Below are 27,588 nucleotides of genomic sequence, written 5' to 3'. Positions count from 1 at the left end.
AAGTTGAGCTTGTGATCTCTGCCAGAGGAAAAACATAATCCAGACAAATTCAGCTTTTAAAGTTTTTTTTCTTGCCCCTCCGGACAGAAGTGCTGCTAAACACATACATTGTTAGTTATTTGAATTGATAGTTATTTTTAGTGTGAAGGACAAATTTAACGTTTCTGCCACCGTGTGGTTGAAAGGAGGTACTGCAAGTAATGCAATTCAACAAATCAATGAGTCAAAGCTGATGCTGCTGGGTTTAGCACTAGTTGTCTGAAAGAAGTATTAAAAAAGGATTTTATGTCACTTTTATTCCAGAAAAAGCTTAAAATAAGTCTTTAATGCAGTAAAATGTAGATATAGTCCAGACATTCAAAGGTCAATTCTCCTAGCTGACAGTCTCACACAGGAATCCATTGTATTCTACAGAATTCTTGCTAGGTTTGGGTGATAAATCCATTTTTATCATTGGGAAAATCTCTTTTTTTCCCCAGCATCCTGCTCTCTTGGGCTTCTGTCATGACGTGCAGATTTTAAAACAGAAACTAGCAGAAGCAATGGCAGATACGGAACACTGCCAAAGACATATTGGTGCATTTTTATCCGGTGGGAAAAGCCCGACTTTATTTGTCTACTGGGAAACCTCGGCTTGTGCTTCCAAGCCGGGAATATTTCTGTGAAGTTGCCTTGCTGCACCTGGAAAAGATGGCGGGAGAACTGGAGGGCACGAGTCTGTCTGCAAACGGCCCCTAAAGGAGATGTTCTAGATATTATCATTCTAAGAAAGTAAAGGGAGGAAGAAAAAAAGAGGAAAATCTAATTTAGTGTGAATTGTTTTTTTCGCCAAGCCCTACTTCTCATTGATCTTTAAGATCTATTATCTTTGAGTTATAAGGAAATGGCTACAATGATTACTGAATAGGATGAAATATAAGAACTAAAAGATATTTGCATGTAAAATAAAGCAAAAATGTTGCAAATTGGTTTAAAATAAATGCTTAGCTTCTGATTTTGTTCTGGACTTTTCTGCAGAAGATTGAAACCTTTTTTTTTTTTTTTACTTTACTGACTTTGTAACACTAGAAGTAGAAGCTAAATCTGTGTTTTAACATTTTGATGTTTTACAGTAAAGATGATCTAAGGACAGTATTGAACACCTAACTTGTAGCTGTAAACAGTCATGGAGGCTGCTGTGCACCAGAAGGATCCTTCATCCATCCATCCATCCATCCACGCAGGACCTCTGGCTGGTGACGATGCTAGACTAGCTCAAACCAGAGCTGAAACACAGTCCTCAAGTCCACACGGACGTTCCATCGCCGCTAAGCTAGTGTAGCACCGCTGACCAGAGCAGCAGATTGGCTGTCCAAACATCACCAGAGTTTGACATCGGTGAGCTCCATGTCCCCCATGATCTCCAGCTGGTCGATGCTGCTCAGGTCCTGCACCCGATGCCGGAACTCGAACAAGTGGGAGCCGTTGACGGCGAGCTTGAACTGATGCGGCTGACAGAGGAGAAGGATCTGAAGAAAGAAGGGAAGTTCAGAGAGCAAATCCCCAATATGAGAATGTCTTTATAAAAAGAAATACAAAAACACCCACCTCAAAGTATTCCCCGGGCGAGAAGGGAAAAAAGGGCAGCTCCCGCTCCTCCTGCCCCCAGGACGCAGACAGGTAGGAGTTCCTGATGAAGACGCCGGACTTCATGCGCGGGTTCAGATGCAGAGCGATGTTCTCCGTCTTGCTGTTGCAGAGGTTCACTGTAAAACTGGAGTCGATACGGAAGTTTAGGAAAAAAAACTACACCTATTGTCATTTCAGTTTGTCAGTCAGCTTCCAACTAAAGTCCACAGGCTGAAAAGTGATTTCAAAAGCTTGAAATCCTCACATGTTATGAAACTCATGTGTTGACTGTACCTGTGAGGATACGTGCTGACCTGCCCTTTTATTGTGATATGCTGTCCCGGGCTCAATCCTTTAAGGATGCGACCTTTGTAAGGGAGGCTCTGAAAGAAACACATGACAACTAGAAATGTATGACAACACTCAGAGAAATGCAATTATGAAAGAATTACAATCTATTTCCTTATCTTAAAATTGTGTTTTTATCTCTCTTAAAAAACTGAAGTGAAATGATAATAATGTCAGGCCTGTTGTCAACAAAGCATGTGATTTAGCTGTTACAGCATCACAAGACACAAGGCGTGTCTATAAAAAGACATTTATTTTGAAAGAGTCAGAAATAAAACTCACCAGATCACCTGACTCGGAGTATATTGCCTAGGAGAGAGAATGGGGGCAATTAAAATTATTTCTTGGGAAGGAAAAAGACAAGGCGGCCAATGGCTGAGCACTTACAGAGTTTGGGATGTAGCCAACGGCATGGACCCTGACTTTCCCAGATATGGAAAAAGTATTGACTCGGTTAATGGGGATTCTGTGCTTGTACTCCAGCAGGTGAACACCGTTGACTGCCACCTGCAGGCGAAAGCAGCTCACTGTGACTGTCCACACAACTCAGGTTAGGTCATGCTGAGATGCCACTTGGGGGGGTATTCCAGGAAGCATGTTTAAACTACCCTGACTTTAAGCCTGAACTCTGGCTGAAATCCGCCTGAACTTGCTTACTCTGGGTATGTCGGTTCCAAAAGACCGGATATGAGTTAGCGTAATTACGCGCGACTTAGTAACCCTGGGTTAATGCGCGTGCATGTCAAGTACATAAAGTAAAGACATTCTCAATGGATCGCTGATTTCCGGAGTCACCACGGAAACGTGTGGAGAAAAAAAGAAAGCGCTATACTTCAGTGAAACGGAGTCTGAGATTTAAATGACAGCATATGAAGATTATACGTCCATCAAAAAAGTAATACAGCTGCATCATCAAAAGAAAGAGTTTCTGCTTGGAGAAAAAGAACGGACAAAGTAAACGCACGAGTTTCTGGTCTTATTTTCATTGTGACGCATATATATATATAACTTATCCAACTTAAATTTATTCAATTGGTAACAAGTAATTCAGTTAAAATTTTTCAACCTAATTTCTTACGTCTATAAAACTTAATTACGGTAGTGTTTATACAACTCAAATTTACATATTTATCTAACTTAATGTCGTATTAATTGATTTCATTTAAATGTTTTTCTATATTAATTTATTGTACTTCTTGAACTCTCATATGTCTAAGTTTGAGCCTGCAGATATACTCATTTTTATAACAATAAAAGGAAAGAAACAATAAAGATTTGCAGCATGAGATCATCAAACATTTCTCCGACTTTGACATTACACCACTGGGCAGTAAGGGTACTAAAACTCATCATCCTCTTCCCACAATCCCTTGTGGTGCCGATCTAACAGCAGCACCAAAGTTACACCTACTTAATTGAATTAATTTAAATGAAAGTAATATAACTGTCTGATAACTACGTGTTATTTTTAAGATGACTTAACAGCAAAAAAAAGATTTATCTTAACTGTAGCAAATAATTAAGTTAGATCAACAATGTAAAAATTTTTATCTTTCCAACATCCATATGTGGTCTTATCACCCTCTCACGGTGGAAAAAGGATTATCTGAGCTTCTTCATCCACTAAATCATCTTCAAATGAACACGTTATGCTGCTTCACCTCTCTGGAAACAAACTAACCTTCAACTAAACCTGCTCAAGACCAGGTTATGTTCAGAGCATTAGTTGCTATGGCAACTTGACCTACCCTGAAACATACCTGTTTTTGGGGCCGAAGGCTGAGGTTATCCGCTTCCTTAGCCTCAAACTTACGGTGGTAACCAGCATAAACCTGCTTTCTGGAATACCCCCTTGGTGTTGGAAAAACGGCTCACTTTGAAAACATCTTCTAGCACCAGGAGGATGGCCTCAAACGGGGCGCCGCATTTGAAGGGCAGCTGGTGCAGCGTTTCCTCATCTCCCCAGGCGTCCTCCTGCAGGGAGTTGCACACCACACAGGGCGAGGGCCCGAACCGAGGACTGAAGCGGAGAGCCACGTCCGAGCGCGGTTTGGTGCTGCAGCCGCTCGACAAATCCACCTGAAAGCTAGAGGAGGCGGGATTAGCAGCTCGCCGTGGAGTCCACTGCAGATCATTCTAATGTTGGGATTAAACTGAGAAGGGGAGCAAAATCCAGAAAATCTGAGTACAGCAAAAGAAAAAGAAAAACTACCACCTTTTGGTAAATAAGGAATAAGTTTTACATTACAGTAACCTGAATTGTTGTGTCAAAAAGCACAAGAGACTCAAAATTTCTGAAAGTCTTAGGAACAAGGCAAGTTAGAGACACAACACACTTGAGAATTACAAATAAAGAAGCAATAAAAGTGAGCAGTTTGTGATAAATCTCGATAAAAAAAATTACATCTGCTTGGTTTGAGCTTCTCATTCAGCCATTGGACACTTCATTCTGTGCATTATAGTTGGTTATTTGTGAGCTAAACTGAAATACAGGTTGGTCCAACTGATTAAAAATTATTAAAAAAGACGAAGCATTTTAGTAACAAAAAAATCCATCAAGACTAAAACATGTGCTTTACAATAAATCTCTTTGTATGTGTTTGTTTATTGACTTTTATTTTGTAGGATCGTGTTGTAATGTGCGTGTAATGTTAGGGTGCGTTCAAGGTAAACTAAACTGCTGGGAATTTCCACAATGCAGGTCTCCTCTCGTTGTTTCTTGTGACGTAACATTCACCTGTCTGCATCTGGGGGTACGGAGCCCTGGATGATGATGATCTCCCCGGGGTGCAGGCCTCCGGGTATGGGTCCAGTGTACGGGATCACCTGAGATGGAAAGACGGGGCTTATTTAAGTATAAAACTGTATTTATAAAGGATCAACACATTCCCTAATGCTCAAGTCTTTAAAATAACGATGTAAATAAACGCCGCCGCAGAAGCTCGAGCACATATATGACCAGCATCAGAGCTCTGTTCCTGCAGACTTACGGTGCCAGCAGAGGAGCAGCGCGAGCGTTTGTGACGTCTTACCGGACTCAGCACCGTGTGTTTTGCGTTCGCCACTGACATCGGGCTCCTCGTGTCAGAGCAACCGCGGGGGGGAAAACGGCGACAGACTGCGGTAAATACGGCTGCTTTCAGCTGCTCGGGACTGTGCGGGGATGAAGCCGGAAACCATCTACCAGATGCGCATGCGCGAAATCTGCCACGTGATCTACGCTTAATAACAACACGTGCCTGTTTTTTTGTTGTTGTTTTTTTCAATAAACGACCTCTGCTGATTTGACAGTATTCTTGATTATTTCTAATGATATGAAGGTATTTTGATGTACTGCTTCATTTGTCTATGGTACTGATGCATTGACACAAATAAAAAACGTTCGATCATGCGCAGTGGGCTGCTGTGATACTTCAAAAAAGCCATAATATCTATGGTTCGTTTTGGAATTTAATATTTGACATCAGATATATCAAGTTAAAGCGAAGATAAGAAGATTTAAAATAAACATAGAAGACTTCTGTTTTTACCAAACAAGGAGACAGGTTTTCATCCGTTTTCTTAGTGTATGGCCTTTTGATCAGATTTGGAAGACTTTATCATCACGAACTAGAAAGTAAACTAAAATGGATATGTTTAATGTCATGTTGTACTTTGAGCTACATGGTTTGTCCTAATACGTAATTTTTATTATTCAAGTGTTTATTAATCGGCGGAAATCTGGCATTCACAAGTGTAAATGGTCTAAATCCCCAATGTGCTTTAATTTTGACTTAAAATCATTTCACAAAACAATAGAACACATGCAAAATATGAAAGCTACAAGAAAATTAAATATTTTATTGGAGCTGCAAACTGTACTTCTCAATTTTTTCTTTGTATATACTGTACTGTATAATAAAATAATGTAAATGTATATTGTTGATATGCCAGGTTATTTATTTTGCTTTGTTTTATACTGTCGATGTTCAAATATACATTAACAAATCCATCAAGCAAACAGCAATGCCAGGCGGATATGCCAGACGTAACATTAATAAACATTATTAACAATAACCCAAAGTGAAATGCAAAATAAAATTAAAAAAAACAGTGAAATAAATTTAAAAAAAAAATGAAATAGATACCAAACAAAGAGCATGTGTATTCATTTACATTATTGAATAAAGTCTTCTTCTTCTTTCTCTTTCGGCTTTTCCCATCAGGGGTCGCCACAGCGAATCATCCTTTTCCACCTCACTCTATCATGAACATCTTCTACCCTAACGTTAGCCAACTTCATGTCCTCTGTTAAGACATCCATATATCTCCTCTTTGGCCGTCCTCTTGCCCTCCGGCCAGGCAGCTCCATCTCCAACATCCTTCTACCAATATATCCACTATCCCTCCTCTGAACATGTCCAAACCATCTCAGTCTGGCTTCTCTGACTTTGTCGCTAACACAGGCAACGTGAGCCGTCCCTCTGATGTACTCGTTCCTTATCCTGTCTAACCTGGTCACTCCTAAGGAGAACCTCAACATCTTCATCTCCGCTACCTCCATCTCAGCCTCTTGTCTCTGTCTCACTGCTACCGTCTCTAACCCATAGAGCAGAGCTGGTCTCACCACTGTCTTGTACACCTTTCCTTTGAGTCTTGCTGGCACTCTTCTGTCACACAACACTCCTGACACTTTCCTCCAACCGCTCCAACCTGCCTGCACTCGCCTCTTCACCTCTTTTCCACAATCCCCATCACACTGAACTGTTGACCCCAAGTACTTAAACTCCTGCACCTTCTTCACCTCAGTCCCCTGTAACCTAACGCTTCTACCTTGATCCCTGTCGTTCAGACACATGTATTCTGTCTTACTACGACTGACCTTCATACCTCTTCTTTCCAGAGCAAACCTCCACCTCTCTAGCTGTTCCTCCACCTGCTCTCTACTCTCACTGCAAATTACAATGTCATCCGCAAACATCATTGTCCAGGGAGATTCCTGTCTTACCTCGTCTGTCAGCCTGTCCATCAGCATAGCAAACAAAAAAGGACTCAAAGCTGATCCTTGGTGTAGTCCCACCTCCACCTTGAACTCCTCTGTCTGACCTACAGCACATCTCACCACCGTCATACTTCTCTCATACATGTCCTGAACTACTCTGACATACTTCTCTGCCACTCCAGACGACCTCATACAGTACCACAGCTCCTCCCTCGGCACCCTGTCATACGCCTTCTCTAAATCTACGAACACACAATGCAGCTCCTTCTGACCATCTCTGTACTTTTCCATCAACATTCTCAAAGCAAAAATGGCATCAGTGGTGCTCTTACGGGGCATGAAACCATACTGCTGCTCACAAATCTCCACCTTCTTCCTAAGCCTGGCTTCCACTACTCTTTCCCACAGCTTCATTGTGTGGCTCATCAACTTTATTCCTCTATAGTTGCTGCAGTTCTGCATGTCACCCTTGTTCTTAAAGATCGGGACCAGAACGCTTCTCCTCCATTCCTCAGGCATCTTCTCACTCTCTAAAATCCTATTGAACAACCTCGTTAGAAATTCCACTGCTGTCTCTCCTAAGCACTTCCATACCTCCACAGGTACGTCATCAGGACCAACGGCCTTTCCGCTCTTCATCCTTTTCAGAGCCTTCCTAACCTCATCCTTTCCAATCTCTGCTACTTCCTGCTCCACAACAACCACATCTTCCTCCCTTCTTTCCCTGTCATTTTCCTCGTTCATCAGCTCCTCAAAATACTCCTTCCATCTTTTCTGTACACTCTCTTGGGTTGTTAGCACCTTTCCATCTCTGTCCTTAATCGCCCTTATCTGTTGCACGTCCTTCCCATCTCTGTCTCTCTGTCTGGCTAGCCTGTACAAGTCCTTCTCTCCTTCCTTTGTGTCTAACCTGTCATAAAGCTCATCGTAAGCTTTCTGTTTGGCCTTTGCCACCTCTCTCTTCACTCTACGCTGCGCTTCCTTGTACTCCTGTCTACCTTCCTCAGTCCTTTCTACATCCCACTTCCTTTTAGCCAACCTCTTCCTCTGGACGCATTCCTGTACTTCCTCATTCCACCACCAAGTCTCTTTACCGTCTTTCCTCTTTCCAGATGACACACCTAGCACCTTCCTACCTGTTTCCCTGATAATCTCTGCTGTAGTTTCCCAGTCATCTGGAAGTTCATCCTGACCACCCAGGACCTGCCTCAACTTCTGCCTAAATTCCTCACAAGTTTCTTCATTCTGTAGCTTCCACCACTTGGTCTTCTTTTCTGTTTTCCCTCTCTTCTTCTTCCTGACCTCCAGAGTCATCTTACACACCACCATGCGGTGCTGTCTGGCTACACTCTCTCCTACCACCACTTTGCAGTCATTAACCTCTCTCAAATGACCTCGTCTACATAGGATGTAGTCCACCTGAGTACTCCTACCTCCACTTCTGTATGTCACTCTATGTTCCTCTCTCTTCTGGAAGTAAGTGTTGACTACAGCCATTTCCATCCTCTTCGCAAAGTCCACCACCATCTGTCCCTCCAGATTCCTTTCCTTCACACCAAACCTGCCCATCACCTCCTCATCACCTCTGTTGCCCTCACCAACATGCCCATTAAAGTCTGCTCCAATAACAACTCTCTCTCCTCTGGGAAAACTCTCTATGACCTCATCCAACTCACTCCAGAATCTCTCCTTCACTTCTAACTCACAGCCAACCTGTGGCGCATACCCACTGACTACATTCACCATCACCCCTTCAATTTCTAACTTTAGGCTCATCATCCTGTCTGAGACTCTTTTCACCTCTAGAACACTGTTTACAAACTCCCCCTTCAGAATCACTCCTACCCCGTTTCTCTTCCTATCAACACCATGATAGAAAAGTTTGTATCCTCCTCCAATACTACGTGCCTTGCTGCCCTTCCACCTTGTCTCCTGCACACACAGTACATCTACCTTCCTTCTCTCCATCATGTCTGCCTGCTCTCTGCCTTTCCCTGTCATTGTGCCAACGTTAAGAGTCCCTATTCTCAAACCTATGTTCCTGCCTTTTCCCTTCTCTCTCTGGCAACGGACCCTTCTGCCTCCCCTCTTTCTTCGACCAACAGCAGTCAAATTTCCACCGACACCCTGTAGGTTAACAGCATCGGTGGCGGTCGTTGTTAACCCGGGCCTCGACCGATCCGGTATGTCTAAACTATTGTGGATGATTCGCATGGTTATTTGGCAATTTTTACGCCGGATGCCCTTCCTGACGCAACCCTCTCTATTTATCCGGGCTTGGGACCGGCACAGAAGTTACTGGCTTGCAACCCCTGTGGCTAGATTACATTATTGAATAAAGTGTTTGCACAAAATAGTAAGATTGATGACATCAGAAACTTCCAGGTCCAGGTTTTTCCACAAAGAAAGAGGGAATATTTAATGAATGACAACCAATTATGAATATTAGTCCAGAATATTTTGATCTGATTGCAACTATAAAAGATATGTTCTAATATTTCTGTTTCACATGAACAGAAAATACATGGTTTGGATTAAAATTTAAATCTTTTACGTTGAAAATCCAACAGGGTGCATTTTTGAAATTATTTTAAAATGTGTATCTTTCATTTAGGTCCAAGTGGGTATTTTGTGTATGATGAAAATGATTTGTCCAACAGGGTGGTTTCTAGATTTCTATTGTTTGTTCGAAAATTGCAGAAAATGTTTTGTTTAAAAGTTATTTACTCATTTATCGTTGCATTTTCTATGTGGATATCATTAATGATTAACTCTAGGAAGTGTGGTTTGGTTGCACATGAATACTGTACTTTTTTATTGTCAATAAAGTTTTTTTTTCTTTTTCTTTTTTTATCATGCGTGTCGATTTCCTCTCAAAGCAGACTGCGCCTGCGCACCAGCTGGAATCCTCATCGAATAGGAAATCATGACTACGGGTAAGTAGAGTTTTTTTGTTTCCTTTACCTTTTTATTAAGACCCTGTTTTGTACGAAAAACGTCACGTCTGCTGAAAAGTAAATAGATAATTTTTTTTAATCCTTTATTTTTCTTAGGTTTTTGCGTTTTTCTTGTCATCGGTTTGTAGTTCCTCTCAAAATGTACAAAGAAAAGGTAGAATTCTAATTTATAAAAGGCATGGAGTCGAATAAATGTTGATAAGTAGGGCAAAAGACTGTGTTGAAGTGAGGTACCGTTGTTTTTTTCTTGGTCACATCATGCGCCACTTCATTTGAAATGCGGGAGTTTTGCGGTAATTACGGTAAATGTTGCTGAGTTATATTTAGGGAGGGAGGCGACGATGCGCAGCGCTTCCGGCGGAACTCTCTGTGCCACAATAGCGAGCTTGACTACGCGTGCGGCCGCAGCGACCACTCTCTGTTCGAAAGAAAATAACTTTCTTGGGAGGTTGTCTAAGTTAGGCAAATCTTTTCAAAAACACAGTCGACATATTTGTCTTTGACGTCCGTCCCATTTTTTTATTTGGAAGTGCAGTATATGAGAGGCTCTGTGAAGTGACAAAAAATGAGAAAACTGGTGAATTACATCATTAATGGAAATTATAATTGGATACAGTTGAATGTGGATGTTTGGAAATCTTCACTTTTAAAAATGAAGTGACGCAAACGATCTCTTTCCCAGACCTTATCACGAAATAAAACCTGTTTCTCAACTTAGCTCACCATTACTGCGGTCGTGTTTTTTTCCCTTCAAACTTTATTGGCATCAGACTAATGACAACAGGACCGAAAAACTATAAATACAGTGCTCTGGCACGCCTCCCAAAATAAAAAAAGCATAAAAACATCCACCGTGTGAAAGAAAATGTCTTGTTTTTGGCAATATAACTAGAATTTATATATATACATGTTGTTGTTTTTTGACAAACCATGTAGTTCAAAGTACAACATGACATCAATAACATTGATTTGTATGTTTACTTCTAAGTTTGGGATAATACATTCTTCCAAATCTGAGCAAAATATCTTTGTATGCAGTTATAAAACAGATTGTCTGGTAAAAAACACAAAACCCTCTATGTTTACTTTAAGTAGAACCTACAGGAGCATACTTGGCCCCTGCTTTAAAACAAAAAAAAAACTTTTTAAAATGTTAATTTCAATTTTTACTTTTATTAGGGTGGTGAGATTGACTGAATCTGCCATCTTTCTCTGCTCCTCGAAAGTCTTAAGGGAGTAAAAGTGTGGCAGTCTAGCAGAGTGTCCGGTTTCCTCATCAGCAGACACCTCATAAGAGAGCTCAGAAGAGCTCCTTCATAAGAAGTTGATCAGTTAGTGGCCATCCTTTGTTTGCCATTTCAGTTCACGTTTCCTACAAACTAAGTTTTCCTGCTGATCTCCAAATAAGGAAAAGTTATTTTTTGTTATCTGGAGAAAACTAGGGTTGTTCTCTCATGATGATGAGATATTAAGTTTTGTTTTCTTTTTTTCTTTTTTGGAAGCTGGAAAAAAATATTTTGAGCAGACATGGCCGCCCTCGATTTCTGTTGTTTTGTTTTGGTTCTTTCTTATTTTGAAAGTGTAAAGCAGTTTTTGTTATATTTGGGTAATGCCTTAAAGATTGCATTGTGTTTTATTTTAGGAAAAGTTGTCGCTATAACAACCGGAGCTGGTAAGACTTTTAAAGGCATTTTAAATCATTTAGTGAAGTTTTGATTAAGGGTCAGTAAAGCCCCACCAAACATTGTAAGATGAATATACACACTGAAAAACCACAATCTCTCTCATGTGTAGTGGGGGCAGTTGCGTTGGCCCCTGTTGCCCTGGGCGCCATTGGTTTCACCGCTGGGGGAATAGCAGCTGGTTCCTACGCCGCTGGGATGATGTCTGCTGCTGCCGCTGCTAACGGAGGAGGCGTGGCAGCAGGAGGCTTAGTGGCTGTGCTGCAATCTGCAGGTACCATTACTACAGGGCAGACCGGATTACAAGGCGTCAATGAAGGGTCTGCTTCTGAATTAATGTCAGATCTTGACAAAGCAAAATGCAGACATTTTGACAGAACAGTGAAAGCACCATAAACTTTTCAAAATCACTTTGACACCAGTAAGCACAACCCAAATCAATGCATAAAGGCGCTCCGGATTAAAAGACGCTCTGTCCATTTTTTGCACCCTATAGTGCAGAAAATACAGTATTTGGATTCAAAGAATTGTACCTGAATGTGTTGCTTCAGAGCACTAATAACTGTAAAGACTGCAAAAACGCTGTCAGCTGTGCATCACGCACAAACTCATAAAGTCAGGGGCCGACGTACCGTTAGGCCAAGGTAGACGATTGCCTGGGGCCCCCAACACTCTAGGGGCCCACAGCTAAACATTTCAACCAAATTGGGGAGTAAGAATTAATGGATAATTAATTATGGATAATTATTTTGGGCTACTTCTTGTTGGTTCTGGTACTTGGGCTGGAAAGCCTGCCTCTATCTAGCAACACTGGCAGAGATTTTCAGAAAAGCGCTAAAATGAAGCAGAGTTCCTGAGACCGATGCCCCTCCACATCAGTAGGCTACTGTTTTGCTCCTTTATTCCAGTATTTTTGTTACATTTTTTTCTAATAAAACCTGACAGTAAACAGACATTTTTCCAAACTACAAAGTGAGTGGGTAACAAATTCGTGCATTCAATACATTTTGTGCATTTTTCCAAATTAAAAAGATTTATATAATCTAAAATAAATTTCTTTAAAATGTTAATGTGATTCCAGTTTTAAAATGCTTATCAAAACATTTGGATTTTTGTCATTGATTCTGTCTAAAAGTGGATATTTTCACTTAGGCACGAATAAAAATAAAAAAAAAGATTCATGTAACGGTGGAGAAGGCCCCATGTTATTGTTCCCCTGGGTCCCCAAACTGCCAAGTCCAACACTGACATCAGGCATAGTTTTAGATCGTTGGAACTGAGGTTTCTGCAGGACGTTAACTGCTTCTTTATGTTTTGCAGGTGCTGCTGGTCTGTCAGCTTCTGCCAGTGCAGTTGTAGCCAGTGGCGGCGCTGCAGTGGGAGCTGCAGTGGGATGGCTGAGCAGCTTTTTCCGTAAAGTCAAATGACTTTTTTTTGACCGCAATGTTAAAGAATGGATGTTGTGTGTCAACACCTGTTATCAACATTTGTTCTGACACCAAGCTCTGTCATTGCTGACATTTTCTCTTTTTGAGTGTAAATAACAATCAACTCACTTTTGACATTTTCACTCAAATGTTTCGAAATCAAAAAATTAAATCAAAATAAAAAGAGTCTACAGCAAAACGTTTCTGATGTTTATTATTGTCAAACTGTTTTGAGGTTGTGTGGATTCAATTTGGGGAAAAAATATCTATTATTTTCTCATTAAAACACAACACAATATAGCCCATTTTGTGTAGTTGATACGTTGATGGCGATCAAAGCTGTCCAGAAAGGATGGAAAATCTTTAGTGAGGGTGTTGCTGACATTGTCCATGTGAATTTTCAAATTGCCTAAAAATAATAGGTTGGGTGAAAGTGTGGAGAGGTGAGTTGAAAAATCAGGGATAAAATCCTTATTTGGTTGTGGGGGCCGGTTGATCAAGTGGAGTCGGATGGAGTTCAAGAAGTCGAGGGCAGCGATAGCTGTCAGTGGATGCTTGACCAGAGAGAGGATGGTCCAGGCAAGTAGAATCCACGCAGAGTTACTCCACATTGTTGTAGACTTGGCGAGAAGCCAGCAGGCAGGCTAGCTCACACACACGTCTGAATGTTGATCTGACCCAGACATGAACCGATCCCGGTGACAGACCACAAGTACCGTAGTTAGACAAAAAAGTGGAATTGACAAATATCCAAGACGTGGCAGCAGAAAACAATGTCCACAGGCTTAGGCTCAGCGCACTGTCTAGTGCACATGTGTCAAACTCAAGGCCCGGGGTCCAAATGTGGCTCTCCATGTCATTTCATGTGGCCTGCGAGACCATAAAAGTTTTTAATTTCTTAAAATAAAAATTGGTGTGTATTTAGTCATATCTAGGGGGAATCAGACTTGAAATATTGGATTGAGTAACTATACATTAGGACTGAAACACTGTCCATATAACCTAACCTGACAGAATCAAATGTAAAAGGATTTATGCTAAAATAACAAGCAAACATATGTTTTCTATGCAACTGTAATTGTCACTTTAAAAAGTTATAATAAATAAATAATGAGTTATTTAACATTAAGGAGTAGTTACGTTTATTTTTCATTACATTTAGTTACATCTATAAGTTATTTCTGGCCCTTTGAGGACAACCACTAAGCTGATGTGGCCCTCAGTGAAAATGAGGTTGACACCCCTGGTCTAGTGGGTCTAGATGACCCAAATCCCAACGTTAAAGTGCCTAGTATAGCACAAGGGTTAACCCTTGTGCTATCTTAGATGACTCCACCCTTACATTGACGTGTTCTCCCTACCATGATAAAGGTGGAAAGATTTCATGTAATCCATGGACACCAGTGAAGATCACAAATCATTGAAGAAAAAATGTTCAGAGCACTGTCTAGTGGGTCTAGATGACCCAACTTCCACTGTTAAAGTGCCTAGGATAGCACAAGGGTTAATGTTTGGAGTATGGATAAACAAACACATCATACTTATTTATTGATTTTGCTTTTGTTCAGTGACCAGCAGGCGTTGACAGAACAATGAGGATGTAGTTCATCAGTCTCGCCACAAGGTGGGGTAAGTTCACCAGTAGTCCAGCCATAGGCCAAAGTAATGTTATCTGTAATAGATTACAATGTAAACAAGATGATATATCACAAAAACAGACGTAACAGACTGGCTTTAAAATACAAAATATATAACACATAAAGCAGGAAAATTCAAAACGTTTGCTTTGAAGAGAATTCAGCTGATAAAAATTCAACGATGAAAATCCAGAAAGGCCCGCTCTTCATTACCGTATTTCAACCGACTGTGTCGGTTGTTGTGGCGACGTGGAATGTTTTGTGCTGCCTTTGTGACTTCACTGTCCATCTGCAAAAGGCAGGTTTTCCTCAACCAACATCAAAAAAGAACAACTCAATAAACAGGAGGTTAAAACTAACAATAAAAAGTTGAACCTGGCGTGCAGTTTTTCAGTTTTAGTTATAGAATAACTATATTAATGATACATAACTGAACCATTTTTCTTCAATGATTTGTGATCTTCACTGGTGTCCATGGATTACATGAAATCTTTCCACCTTTATCCACCTTTGTCATGGTAGGAATAACACGTCAATGTAAGGGTGGGGTCATCTAAGATAGCACAATGGTTAAAAAAGACAACTTGAAGGTGAGAACCCGAAAAAAGTAGAAAACAGGACAACCAAGACTTGCCATGCACCATCGTTATCACAAACTTACCTCTCAACTGGTTCCACTCTTATCTCTGAGGCCAGACTCAGTTTATTCCGCTGAAAACATTCACTTCCCCCACAGTTCCCTTCAAGTGTGCCCGAGCATTTGATCTGAGGCCACTGATTTTATTTTTCACCTCCTCCCCTTAGATCATATCTTCCATCTCTTCCATTCCTCAAATTAAATAGTGATAACATTAGTGATAGAGATAGAAATTAAGTAATAAAAACTTTAAAGTTCAGTTTGAGTTTTTTGATTATAAATAAGAGTAACATTATATACATACCTACTTTAATTAAATATGTATCTGTAATCTCAAGTGTAACTGCGTGATGCTATCGTGTCACTATGGACCAAACTCTCTGGGGAATCTTTCAACTACCCACTGGACTCTTTTTTAATGTCTACATAATTATCTTTACATACGCTGGTATATATAATTCTAAAGAGCTGGAATGATTGGAGTCTGAAACTGGCTGGACTTGATGCCTTCGTTCTGCTGTATGATGTTAGTATAATTTTAGATTTTACATTATCATGTAGTTTTAATCGTTCCAACTGTATAAAAGGTATCTTAAAAGTGTCCTACTTTGACACTGATCTGGACTGCTCATTCTTGTAACATGTATAATGTATGTAGTGAAGATTAATAAATATTCCCCCCTACTTCATTACATTAGGGGAGGTAGGGCAGTACCAAGAAACAGTATACTGTACACATTGAATTATGAAAAATGTATCTTGGGGTCTTGTTCACGACCTACAGGAAGTGGATGGGGCGAGGAAAGTCTGGGTATCTTTGCTTACACTGCTGCCCCTGCGACCCGGTCCCGGATAAGCAGAGGAAGATGGATGGATGGATGAAAGAATTATGATCAAGAAAACTTTCTCATACTCTAATTAAAAATGCATCTGTATTGTTGGTGGTGAATCTTCTTTCACAAAATGTTATGGGTTAAAAAGTTTCCACACACCTTTGTACTCCTTTATAATATCAATTTGAACATTTCTTCTTTCTAAAGAGAGCTGTAAGGAATGGAATCTGAAACTGGCTGGACTTGATGCCTTCGTTGTGTTGTATGGGTGTTGCTCCCATGCCACCTGTCAGATCTATTGTTTGGCTTCTTTAAAAATATCACTCAAACTGTTTCTGTTTCTCCAGGTGTTTTCATACCTTCACCTGCTCTATCTATAGGTGGCATTTTAGAACAGAATGTCTTTAGATTCTCCTGAAAAGACAACCCTAAAGCTGAAAACCCAAGAGAAGCAAAGAGTAGGGCAGAAATGACTTAAAGTTATGTAATATATTTATTACAGTTTTCCATGAGAATTCAAAGAATAGCAATGGCACACAGAGCTTAACACAAACAAGCTGTCTGTTATGGAACACAGTTAAAGCAAGATTATTTATTACAAAAAACAACAGGAAAATATGGACCAAAAAAGCAGGACTGGTTTCAGAAAGATTAGAATAGAATCATCTAAAGAAAAAGAGTTCAAGACTTTTACTTTGAAGAGAATTCAACTGTTAATAAGGATCCAGAAAAGCCTTTCTTCATTATTTCCACTGACCTTGTCTGTTTCTGTGGCGTTTTGTGCTGAATTTGTGACTTAAGGGTGTATCAGCAAAATGCTGAAGGTTTTCCTCAGTAATAACGACAAACATCAAAACAAAACAACTCAGTAGAAAGGAGGCCAAAACTAACAACAATAAAAAGTTGAGTCCCGCATGCAGTTTCTCAGTTAAGAGTCAGAGAACTGCCCAGATGTGGAAGAAGAAGATGTAGTCTGTATTCTAGTCGTCTGCAGGTGGATGCATCAGAATGGAGCGGAGCAGGAAGTCCAGCTTAGGTTCTACGTCACAGTTACAATCTTTTTCAACTGCACTTTTTTAAAGTTTTCCCCTGATTTACAACGATGTGAATAACAAAATACTCAGAAATTCAATAATAAGCTTGAATGTCTTCGTATTTGGCCTGCTTCATCAGAAAAATGCCAAAAGAACATGTTAAAAACAAAAAAAAACATGATTTTTTATCATAGTGGGTTTTTCACGATGTTCAAAAAACACTTTCTCTTTAGTCCCTTTGGACTTTGGACCCTGCAGTGTCCAAACACAGAGGATGAAACCCTTTTAATGCTGGAGGAGCAGAGTCTGACACATCCACTCTATGGAATGTTGCTCACTCAGGAAATCATTCAACTCTCCTGGTTAGAAGGAAATGAAACCTTACAGACAGCACTGCAGCTCACAACACAAAATAGTTCAGTTGCATTCTCAGAAAACGAAACTAACTCGTCCAGTAGGGGGCAGCTATGGTACAGAGTTTAGTTTCATTTGAACTCTGCATCCTTTATAAGTCAGTCATCAGATATTTCTTCTGGAGACAAACGATGGGACTCTGTGAGTACAGAGAGGAGCTGGTATTTATGATTAGACTTTCCTTTCTTCATCTTTCATTAATGATTTTTTTTTGTTTGTTTTTTTGTTTCAGTGACTTTGGCGGCTGTTGCTGCAGGAGCAGGTAGAACAATACAGTTGTTTTTATGAATAATTTGTTTTCCTTGTTTTCCACATGTAATTGTCCGAAACTTGCAGCTCAATCCGGATTCATCCCTAATGTTTAAGCCTTAAGGAGAGTCTACTTTTGTTTCTGTGAGGTGGAGCTGTGGTGGCGGCTCCTGTTGTCCTCGGAGTTGTTGGCTTCACTTCGGCTGGGATTGCTGCTGGATCCTATGCAGCCAGCATGATGTCAGCAGCTGCCGTTGCTAACGGTGGAGGGGTGGCAGCTGGAAGTGCCGTGGCTGTTCTGCAGTCAGCCGGTAAGAACAAACTGAAAATCACATTGATTTTTTTAGACTCTAGGAAACAAGCTGTTTGTACAAGCTTTGGTCATAGAAAACCCAAAGTAGAGTTGAGGAAACTGTGTGTGATCTGGTGGTCACACTTCTGCATCTCTACAGCCTAACATACAGTATCTACCCTGTGTTCTCCTTCAGGTATGGCTGGGTTGTCAGGTGCTGCCACTGCCGCCGTGGGGAGTGTTGGAGGAGCTTTGGGATTTCTGGCGGCACTCATCTGAGACAGAAAAACAATCCAGATCACAAGGAACACATGACTGAGGATGATTTTACTTCTGTCAATTAGAATAATTGACAACATCTGTAAAATGAATTGCTTAATCATTATCCTGATGAAAGGACAAACACTGTCTTTAAAAGAGGAAAAGAAATAAAAAGATTTTTATCTTTTCTTTGTCTACTTTTTCAAAAAACTGATTGATTCCTCTGGAATTTAGAAAAAGAACAACCTCCTTTGTTTTTTTTTTTTGTTTTTTTCTTGGTTTTTTTAAGTAGATTTTTCTCAAGTCATAAGCTAACAGACTTTTCTATATTTGCTTTGTGAAAAATAATTTATTTGATTCCAGCAAAACAAAAATAAGTTTTACAAAGACAAAGTAAAACTGGTAAATGCAAGATATCCACATTTGTTCCATATCAACTTTGAAAGCGAGTGTTTGATGGTTATTGCTGCTAATGACGAGGAGGAGGAATGTAGAAACTGTCCTTCAGTGTTTTAGTTATTTTTTATATATATTAATACATTTCAAGCTGAAATGAAATGTTTAAATTATAGTCAAACCAAAAACTCCTTTAAACATGTTTATAGAGCAGTAGAAACAAAAGAAAAAAGTTTTTTGCAGACAGATCTGTTCTGAAATGAGAAACCACAACCATCATCAGTACTTTGGTCCATTGACTTGGTGTCAACACAAAGGCACCACCCTGTTGTACAAATCTCCACCCCAGAGGTATAAACAGTCCAGGAACAAAAGCTAAACTCACTTTCTGAGAGCAGAGGAGTGAGTCAAACGACAGAAATGACAGCTGTTTTTCATACGATTATTCTGGACGACTTTATCAAACACCCCCACTCTGTCAGTCTGGCCCCCCTCTACAGAAGCTGCTGGATGTGGACTGCTGATAAACTCAAAAACCTTAGATGGAATTTTCTCAAAGTAAATTATTGCTGGACAACTCTGAATTCCTCTCTCTGGCAATAACTTCAATGAACAATTCTAGTCAGGCTTCCATCCTCTTCACAGCACAGAAACAATCCTCTCTCATACTTTCCTCCTAGAAAGACTTTCCACCATCAGGATGACAAACATACACCTTAACTGGTTCTACTCTTATCTCTCAGGCCGTACTCAGTTTATTCTGCTGATAACACTAACTTCCCACACAGTATGACTAATAAAGCTAAGTTCAGTCCAGCGTGGAGTTTATCGGTTTTACTTGTAGAATAACTATTTCCTTTTTTTTTTCCGTTTTAGACCAAGAATCACAAACATTTGTCTTCAGTCAGACAAGTTATGTGTAAACAAATGTTAAAGTCCCACTCTGATCATCTTTTCATCTAATTTCAAAATGTTCCCAGGGGTATTTTTATGATCTTTCTTTGAAATGTATTTGTAGTTAACTCTATGTTAATACATAATGATTGAGATACTTGCTGTCACATTTTTTATTTATTTTTTTTTTTTTTTAACTTGTCCTGTCCAACAGCTAGGCAGACAGATGAGAGCTGAGGGCCTCTTGGGTTGGACATATTTTACTTTAACAAGAGGGGTTATTAATCTTCAGACAAACCAAAGGTATGTCTGAATAAACCCCTTTTGTAATTGAGGCCAAACTTTATTAATTTCAAACATGTCTGAAAATCTTTGGTGTTGGACCGGACGGAAAAGGAAAGAGGGGAAGAAGAGAGAGGGACGTTAGAGAGAGGGGGGGTAGGGGGTGATAATAGGAGGGGAAGGGGGATAAGACCATGAAGCAGCATAAAGCAACAAGTTTACTGGTTGTTAATCATTATGGTAAGGTTTAAATGTAAAAAAAAAAACAAAAAAAAAAGGGCGGAGCCTGTCCACACACACACTCAAATGTTATAAACACACCTGTTAGTTGCAAAAATGTCCACCTGTCGACATGTACACAAAACAGATAGTGTTCACACGCATACTTATGCCTTAAAACCAACTAGTGTGAAATATTTCAGTCATTCAGTCTGTTGAGCTAACACCTGTGCTCAGGTGAGTGTTTATGTTCTTCTAAAATGGATGGTGGAACGTGAAAAGAAGGAGGGAGAGTGCCCAGCCATCCCCACCCCAAGACCCCCACCGCACCAGCAGCGGCAGCCGGAATCCCCCCAACGCCACACGGGAACCGGCAGGGAACAACCGCCGCCCGGGCGACCAAGCCCGCCACCCAGGCCAGGGCCAGCAGGGCCGCCGCAAGGCCCCCAGAGCCAGAGAGCAGGGAGGCACGGAGGGAAAGAGGGCGCCGCCCCAGCCCAACCAGGAGAGCAGCCCCCCCGCCGCGCCGGGAGAACCCAACACAGGGCCCCACTGGAGAAGGACGCCCACAGCCCCAGACGAGCACCCCACCACCACCCAGGAGTTCCGGGCATCCCCCCGCCCCAACCCCAGGTACGAGCCAGGACCCCCCAAGGGAGACCCACTCCGCACTCCAGGCAGCCATCCGCCCGGCCCACGGTTGGTCCAGGGAGGAGCGAGGCAGGGGCCCGCCGCCCCCGCCCAGGAGGGGGGAACCCCGGGGAAAAAAGAGGGCCCACAAGGGGTGTTGTAAATATGGCCCGACCAGGCTCGGCCACAGTTGGAAATTTGGCGGGGCCCAGCACTCAGGAGCAAGGACCAGGACCCACCCCCCAGGGACACGAACACCCCCCGCTCAGATGTAATGTGAACCCCCCCACCGCGCGGAGAGAGCACCGCCGGGCCCAGGAAGCCGGTACCCCGGGGACACAGCCGCCGTTGCAAAGGGGCCCGTACCCCCCACCAGGGAAGAGGCAGGGGACAGATGGTCCTAGGTCCCACCTTCCTTGCAAAATGTGTGTGCGTGTATGTGTGTTTGAGAGAGTGTGTGTGTGCATGTGTGTGTGTTTATGTTGGGATGTATATATTGAGGGGGGAGGGGTGTGTGTACTAAGGGGGGTGCAGTTAAAATTGGCGGGTAGGGCACTAAGGGGACATCTCCTGATTACTCACAGTGACGACCCCTCACCCTCCCCACCAAGGGGCCCTAAATGTCTAAGGTGCGGTTAAAATTGGCGGGTAGGGTGCTAGGAGGACATCCGCTGCTTGCTGGCAGTGATGTCCAAGCACCCCCCCTACCAAGGGCCCTACATGTCTAAGGTGCAAATAAAACCGAAAGAAGGGGGGCCCACTCCATACGGCAACCACAGGAGGGGGGCCACTGCCTAGTAAACCCCCCCCCCCAAGGCTCATCGCAGGCTAAGCCCCCCACCCCCTCACCCTATTATGAGGTTATATGAGGAAGGGGGTAAGTTGGGGACAGATGATAGACTGTCCCCCGGTGGTCAAACAGCCGTCCCCCGCCCCCCCCCCCAGCAAGGGGGCCAGGCCCACCCAGCCCCGGGGCCCCACCCCCGGAGGCGCAGACACCCCAGGCCCAGCACCACCACCCCCACACAGAGAGAGGGGAGCCAGAAAGCGCCGGCCCCCCCCGGAGCAAGCCCAGGCCCCCACCCCCAAACGCCGGCCCTAGAAGAGCTCTGGTCAGGCCTCGACGGGACCGAGGCAGCCAACCGGCCGGGGAAACCGCCGATGGCCTCAGCGGAGACCCCGACCCGTCAACCCCCCCTGCCCGTACCAATAGTGCCCCCCCCCCCCCCCTCCCCCAGAATGCCCCCCCACAGGACAGGGCCGACAAGACCCCCACCCCACCCCCAGACCCTGCAGCCGAAGCGGATGACACCCAGAGCGACCGGGGGCCCCAAGAGGGTTGTTCCGAGGGTTGTCCCGTCCCGCCCCAGAGCCAGGGAAGGGCCGATCCCAGCCCCAGGAAGCCCATCTTGACTTGAGTTGACGTGACTTGCTGTCACATTTGAACACTTATCAGAAGAGTTATTGAAAGATTTATCTTTCTAACTTTACCGGGTCTTCTGAGTCCTGCACTCTGACTGGTTGGTTAAAAAAATTTAAGACACGATCAACCCTTATGCTATCTTAGATGACCCCACCCTTACATAGACGTGTTCTCCCTACCATGGCAAAGGTGGATAAAGGTGGAAAGATTTCATGTAATCCATGGACACCAGTGAAGATCACGAATCATTGAAGAAAAAAGGTTCAGCACACTGTCTTGATGACCCAACTCCCAATGTTAAAGTGCCTAGGATAGCACAAGGGTTACGACAAACTTATGAAGTCAATAGAAACTGAACAGCAATGTGGGATTATCTGTAACTGGACAAACAAAATCAAGATTAAATATTTTCTAATATTATGATTTAAAAACGGCTTAACATAGATGAACTTTAAAAAATGTATTTTTTCTTTATTATCGTAATAATAATGGATTAGATTTATCTGCGCTTTTCCAGACGCTCAAAGTGCTTACATTGTGGCCATTATTCATTCACTCCTCATTCATACTTGGTGATGGTAAGCTATGGTTGTAGCCACAGCTGCCCTGGGGCAGACTGACAGAGGTGTGGCTGCCATTTTGCGCCTCTGGCCCCTCTGACCATCACCAGGATCATTCATACACATGCACATGCACATGCCAGTGGAGCCACACTGGAGGCAAGGAAGGTGAAGTGTCTTGCCCAAGGACACAATGACATTTGGCTGGTGGGAGCAGGGGAATTGAACCGCCAACCCTTCAATCATTGGATGACCTGCTCAACCACCTGAGCCACTGTCGCCCCTAACTTTAATTTTCTTTTGTTATTGTAAATTATTTTTTAATGTAAATGAAATTTATATTCTCATCCAGAGTCTTTGCAGCAGGGCAAGAATAAAAAAAACCATAAAAACGTTAAACTTGACTTTAGCAGCTGTGTCTGCACTATTGTCCCCTTTTCTGTCTCTCTGACATTCACAGCTCTTCAAATCTTTTTCTTTATAACAGGAGACAAGTGGACTTTACCATTAAGGAAGAGGAACTTTCTAACAACTAATTTAACAAACTGATTAAATGAAGCAAATTGGGATTATCATTAACTCTGTAGAAATAAACCAAGAGTTTAGGTTCATGTATGTTTATGATGAAAAATTGCTATACATACATGAACTTACAAAAACATAGTGTAAAGTTATGCTGGGAACACAGGGGTGAACCGTACTGGTTTTGTCAAACTCAACATAACTCAAACAAAAGCTTTAATTGTTCTCATTTTATTTCCTTCTGAAAGTCAGAAAATCACAAATATAACAGGAAATATATTCAGAAAATTCTGGAAGAACATTCATTTGTTTACATTATGACTGTGGGGAATTCGTGGTGCAAAGTTAAGCGATTGACCATTTACCATTATAACATAAACATCTAAGGAGCTGGTGGAAAGTCATGTCCAGTTTGGTTGCAGATGCTTGATATCATGTTTCCCAAAACACTTCCAGTACCAAAAGTTAGCGTTAAGCCACTCCAAGAAAAACCAATCGCGCCTGCAGGAAACAACAGATGTTTACAGGTAAAACAAACATCTGTCTTGAGTTTTTTTCTTTCAGTTCTTCATCAATCATTCAGTCACTTTATAGCACTTTTCTTTATCATGCTGTTGAACAAAAGGTGCTTAGTAAAAAAGAACTAAATAAAAATTAGTTGAAAACAATTTTAAAAAAGTAGTAAGACACATCAGGTTAAAAGCAACAGTTTTAAATATCAGAAATAAAATTGAAGGAAATGCTGTGACTAAAATTTTAGGAGGCACTGCATAGATTAAAAGATAGATTGGGTAAAACCTGAATGTGAAATTCACATCAAGCTTACCAAATGATTGTAGGAGTGCTATGAAACCTGGCACGAATCCTCCTGTTGAAAATAATGCCATCAGTTTTGCAGCGATGGATCCTGCTACTATTCCAGCTGCTGAGAAACCCAGTGCAGCTATAACAGCAGGGGTCAGAACCACAGCAGCAACACCTCCTGCGAATCAAACCAAAGTAAAGCTGATTTCATGTTTAAAACATATTTTAAGGGATTTGAAGTTCCATTGGAGTTCTACCTCCAGCCATGAGAACAGCTTTACCTGTGGAGCAATCAAAGAAAAAACATTAAAAATGTTTGTTTTTCCAGGATGTAATAATTCAGTTTATCAGATGTGAAGTATAAGATTAAAACAGTGATCACCCACATAGTTCCTCCATTGTAGCTTTGAGGACAGAAAAAAGCTGTCCTCCTCTGTTATCGTGCTTTTTTAAGGGCTGATCCAGGGGAGGGGTTTGTTTTTAACGTCATGTCTTGGTAAAAGACTGGACTTACCTGTTCAGTAGGTTGCACTGAACAAATTAACAATTTGTTTTTCCAGGATATCTCCATCCGGATCTTCAGATGTTCACATCTCCATCGGAAGCTATAAGGTTTTTTGAAAAGAGGTAGAAGCAAAAATGTACATACATTTTTGCTTCTTTTCTTCAAATGACTTTAGCTGATTTTGCTGCAACAGAACGGCACAGAAATGTACAGAAATAATGTGGTTTTCCTCATTTAAGGCAGGAAATTGCACTTTCATTTATTAAGCATCAACCACTCACTGGTGTTAGTCCTCTACCCTGTAGAGATTTGCTTTTTCTGTCGTCCATGTGCTTTGTGACAAAGCAAACAGATTGATGGTCTTTTATCTTCTCTCTGTCCCACTTTTTCTCAGCCAATCTTTGCTGCTTTACACACCCCTGAAGTTCTTTATTTACTCACTGAGTCTCTTTGTCTATCTATAAGGTGATCATTTGTTCTCAATGTTGCAGGGGCCAAGAAAGGGAAAACTACCACAAAGCAGGTTACGAAGATTTATTAATACAAAAACCCCGTCATGAGTAGAATAAAAATGTTGACCGTATCAATGACACCACAGGAGCATGCAGACAAAAAAAACCACAGTTCATGCACAACAATAAAAAATAAAAACATGCAACGTAACTGTGATACACAGCACTCGGTGGGATACGGCACCCACCAAAATAACATGCGGGGTGAAACCTGAGGGAAGTGACTAAAAAAATGACAAACAGAACAGAGGGTAAATAGTCCGCTCCTGCACTTGATTAGTCAATCACGCTGGGACAGCTCCGGCAGGAGCGGACAAACAAAGTACAAAACATAAACTTAAACAGGACAGCAGGGCACAGTATTCCAACACTAAAAACAGAAGAAGCACCATATTAAAAACATTTGATAAAAAATAATTTACCATTTGTTTAAAATCTACCTCTGCTGTGATAAAAGTGTAAAATACCTGGTGCGTCGCAAAACCTCACGCCCAGTCTTTAAAACCCCCAGAAAAGCAGGATCTACCTCTGCCGTGATCCTGTCATACAATAAAAAATAAAACATCAAGCACTGCTTAAAAACATCATCCACAGGTAAGGATAACAGCAGTCTTACCGCACTCTTTGCTCGAGCCAACTCACGCTGCTCTCTGAGCTCACCAGCTTTCTCACAGGAAGCTAGCGCCATAGCAACCACACGTCAACTTCCTTTTTAAACCCCCTGAACAATGGGTATAGAGACACCTACAGGTGACTCCCGTTACATCTCTCCCCCTCAAAGTGCATCGTCGACCCGACGATGTGGGTCCACCGAGACCTTTGCTGACATAGGCAATTTATGTGGGTTAGAATGTTGTCCTGCCGTTTATCGGGTTGACTTCCTGGGCTCACAAACTAATGGCCTGTCAGCTTCTTCCGTGAGCTCCTGACCTTGAGGAGGTTGTATCTGAGGTGGTACCTCCTCATCGTCTACATTCAATGAGTCATCCAAATGGAGCTCAACACCATCATCAACACCACCTACGCCCCCCTGTGCATGCTCCGGAACCTCCCCCTTCACTGAGGCTTCCCCCGCTGGCTTCCTCTCAGGGACATTCCGTAGCTCTGCCCTGTGAACCTGTCGCAGGGGACCGTCCTGACCTGCAGGGGCTACCGAATACACAACCCCCTGTGGAGATGGCCGGCGAACAACCTGATAGGGAGTTGGGTCCCAAAAGTCCTGGATTTTATTCCTTCCTCTAACTCCATGATTCCTTGTGTACACCAAATCACCCTCCTCAAAATCTGGGGCCAGACACTGACCCTGCATTTTCAGGTCTCTTTGCGCCCTGGTGTTTTCCATCTTCTGCTGCACTGCTGCATAGGCCACAGCTAAGGAGCTCTGGTGTTCTTCAAGCCATTCGTCTAAAGGAAGATCATGCTCCATTTCACTTCCCATCAAAAAGTCTGCCGGCAACCTCGGTTCTCTGCCAAACATCATGAAATATGGGGTCATACCAGTTGATTGATTGACAGTTGTATTGTAGGCAAATGTAACTTGAGAAAGGTGGCGAGGCCATCTGCGTTTCTGCTCAGGTGGTAATGTCCGTAAAAGGTCATGCAGCGTGAGGTTAAAACGTTCACATTGGCCATTGCCTTGGGGATGGTAAGGGGTTGTGCGGCTTTTGTCAATTTGATACAGTTTACAGAGTTGGTGCACCAGATTACTTTCAAAATTCCGCCCCTGATCCGAATGAATGCGGGCTGGGGGACCAAACAGTTGAAACCAATGTTTCACCAATGCCTTTGCGACAGTGCTAGCTCTTTGATCTTTTGTAGGGACCGTTTGTGTATATTTTGAAAACACATCTGTCATCACCAAAACATTCTCCCTGCCATCAGTAGCCGGATCCAACACGGTAAAATCTATCGCCAGAACTTCATGAGGTCGAGAGGCTTTCATTGAGCCCATAAAGGTCTTAACCTTTGGTTGTAATGCTTTTGACACTACGCACCTCTCACAGCTCCTACACCACTTCTCCACATCCGTATACATGTTTGGCCAATAATACCTCGACCGAATCAGCTGCAGAGTCCGTTCGGTACCCTGATGGCCATGATCGTCATGTAAGGAGTGAAGAATGGATTCCTGCAAAGACTGAGGCAACACCAACTGATTAACTTCTCCCTGTCCATCTGAACTGTAAATGCAGCGGTAGAGCACTGACTCATGTTCCCGGAGACGCTTCCACTGTCTTATCAATTCCCTGGCCGGTTTACTTAACTCGTGCCTCTGTCTAGCATCTGGTATTTTACCCCTTTCCCAGTATTTCAAGAAGGGGCCAAGGACAGGGTCTTTGTGTTGTAACGTGTAGAGGTCTGAAGGAGACAACCCAGGCAAGGTACTTATCTCAGCTTGCACCCCTAAAACCCTCTCACTTCCCAAAGGCTCAGTTTCTGAAAACTCCAACACTGGGTGCTGACGCGACAATGCATCGGCAT

At 42.2% G+C, this 27,588-nt stretch overlaps 3 protein-coding genes and 2 long non-coding RNA genes across 9 annotated transcripts; 2 read left to right on the top strand and 3 right to left on the bottom strand.

Moving 5' to 3' along the window:
• Nucleotides 1–278: 278 nt before the first annotated feature.
• LOC101171466 (galectin-8) lies at nt 279–5,158 on the bottom strand. 2 transcript variants are annotated; one of them, XM_020700761.2, is made up of 8 exons: nt 4,947–5,158; nt 4,694–4,782; nt 3,832–4,042; nt 2,344–2,463; nt 2,239–2,265; nt 1,903–1,991; nt 1,588–1,753; nt 279–1,508 (listed from the first exon to the last, which is right to left on the bottom strand). In XM_020700761.2, exons 1-8 carry the CDS (start codon nt 5,025–5,027, stop codon nt 1,359–1,361), a joined length of 933 nt encoding a protein of 310 aa, XP_020556420.1. In that variant the 5' UTR covers nt 5,028–5,158; the 3' UTR covers nt 279–1,358. The 2 variants fall into 2 exon arrangements, with proteins under 2 accessions (XP_020556420.1, XP_011492058.1); XM_011493756.3 differs by having other exon boundaries at nt 4,989–5,157.
• Nucleotides 5,159–9,857: 4,699 nt separating this feature from the next.
• Nucleotides 9,858–13,202, top strand: isg12(1) (interferon alpha-inducible protein 27, mitochondrial-like; the record flags this gene model as incomplete). Its single annotated transcript, NM_001278818.1, is given in 4 exon segments — nt 9,858–9,873; nt 11,537–11,566; nt 11,689–11,850; nt 12,897–13,202. Coding segments are annotated over 4 exon segments (309 nt in total). The 3' UTR covers nt 13,004–13,202.
• Nucleotides 13,005–17,470, bottom strand: LOC110017568. Its single transcript, XR_002292998.2, has 3 exons — nt 14,854–17,470; nt 14,545–14,675; nt 13,005–13,873 (listed from the first exon to the last, which is right to left on the bottom strand). It is a non-coding gene; the product is annotated as an uncharacterized LOC110017568 (long non-coding RNA).
• A 128-nt stretch (nt 17,471–17,598) lies between these two features.
• On the top strand, nt 17,599–18,548 carry LOC110017567 (interferon alpha-inducible protein 27-like protein 2A). Its single transcript, XM_020713896.2, has 4 exons — nt 17,599–17,699; nt 17,791–17,820; nt 17,957–18,118; nt 18,296–18,548. Exons 1-4 carry the CDS (start codon nt 17,612–17,614, stop codon nt 18,376–18,378), a joined length of 363 nt encoding a protein of 120 aa, XP_020569555.1. The 5' UTR covers nt 17,599–17,611; the 3' UTR covers nt 18,379–18,548.
• Nucleotides 18,549–23,501: 4,953 nt separating this feature from the next.
• On the bottom strand, nt 23,502–25,973 carry LOC105356939. 4 transcript variants are annotated; one of them, XR_002872594.1, is made up of 5 exons: nt 25,724–25,973; nt 24,477–25,646; nt 24,348–24,371; nt 24,113–24,268; nt 23,502–23,787 (listed from the first exon to the last, which is right to left on the bottom strand). It is a non-coding gene; the product is annotated as an uncharacterized LOC105356939 (long non-coding RNA). The 4 variants fall into 4 exon arrangements; XR_002872593.1 differs by having other exon boundaries at nt 24,348–25,477; nt 25,575–25,646; nt 25,724–25,972; XR_002872595.1 differs by having other exon boundaries at nt 24,348–24,695; nt 25,575–25,646; nt 25,724–25,967.
• Between the last annotated feature and the right edge of the window lie 1,615 nt (nt 25,974–27,588).

This window comes from Oryzias latipes, chromosome 22 (assembly GCF_002234675.1).
Source record: "Oryzias latipes chromosome 22, ASM223467v1".
In the NCBI taxonomy this organism is placed as follows: domain Eukaryota; kingdom Metazoa; phylum Chordata; class Actinopteri; order Beloniformes; family Adrianichthyidae; genus Oryzias; species Oryzias latipes.
This window is presented reverse-complemented; position numbering and strand designations above follow the sequence as displayed.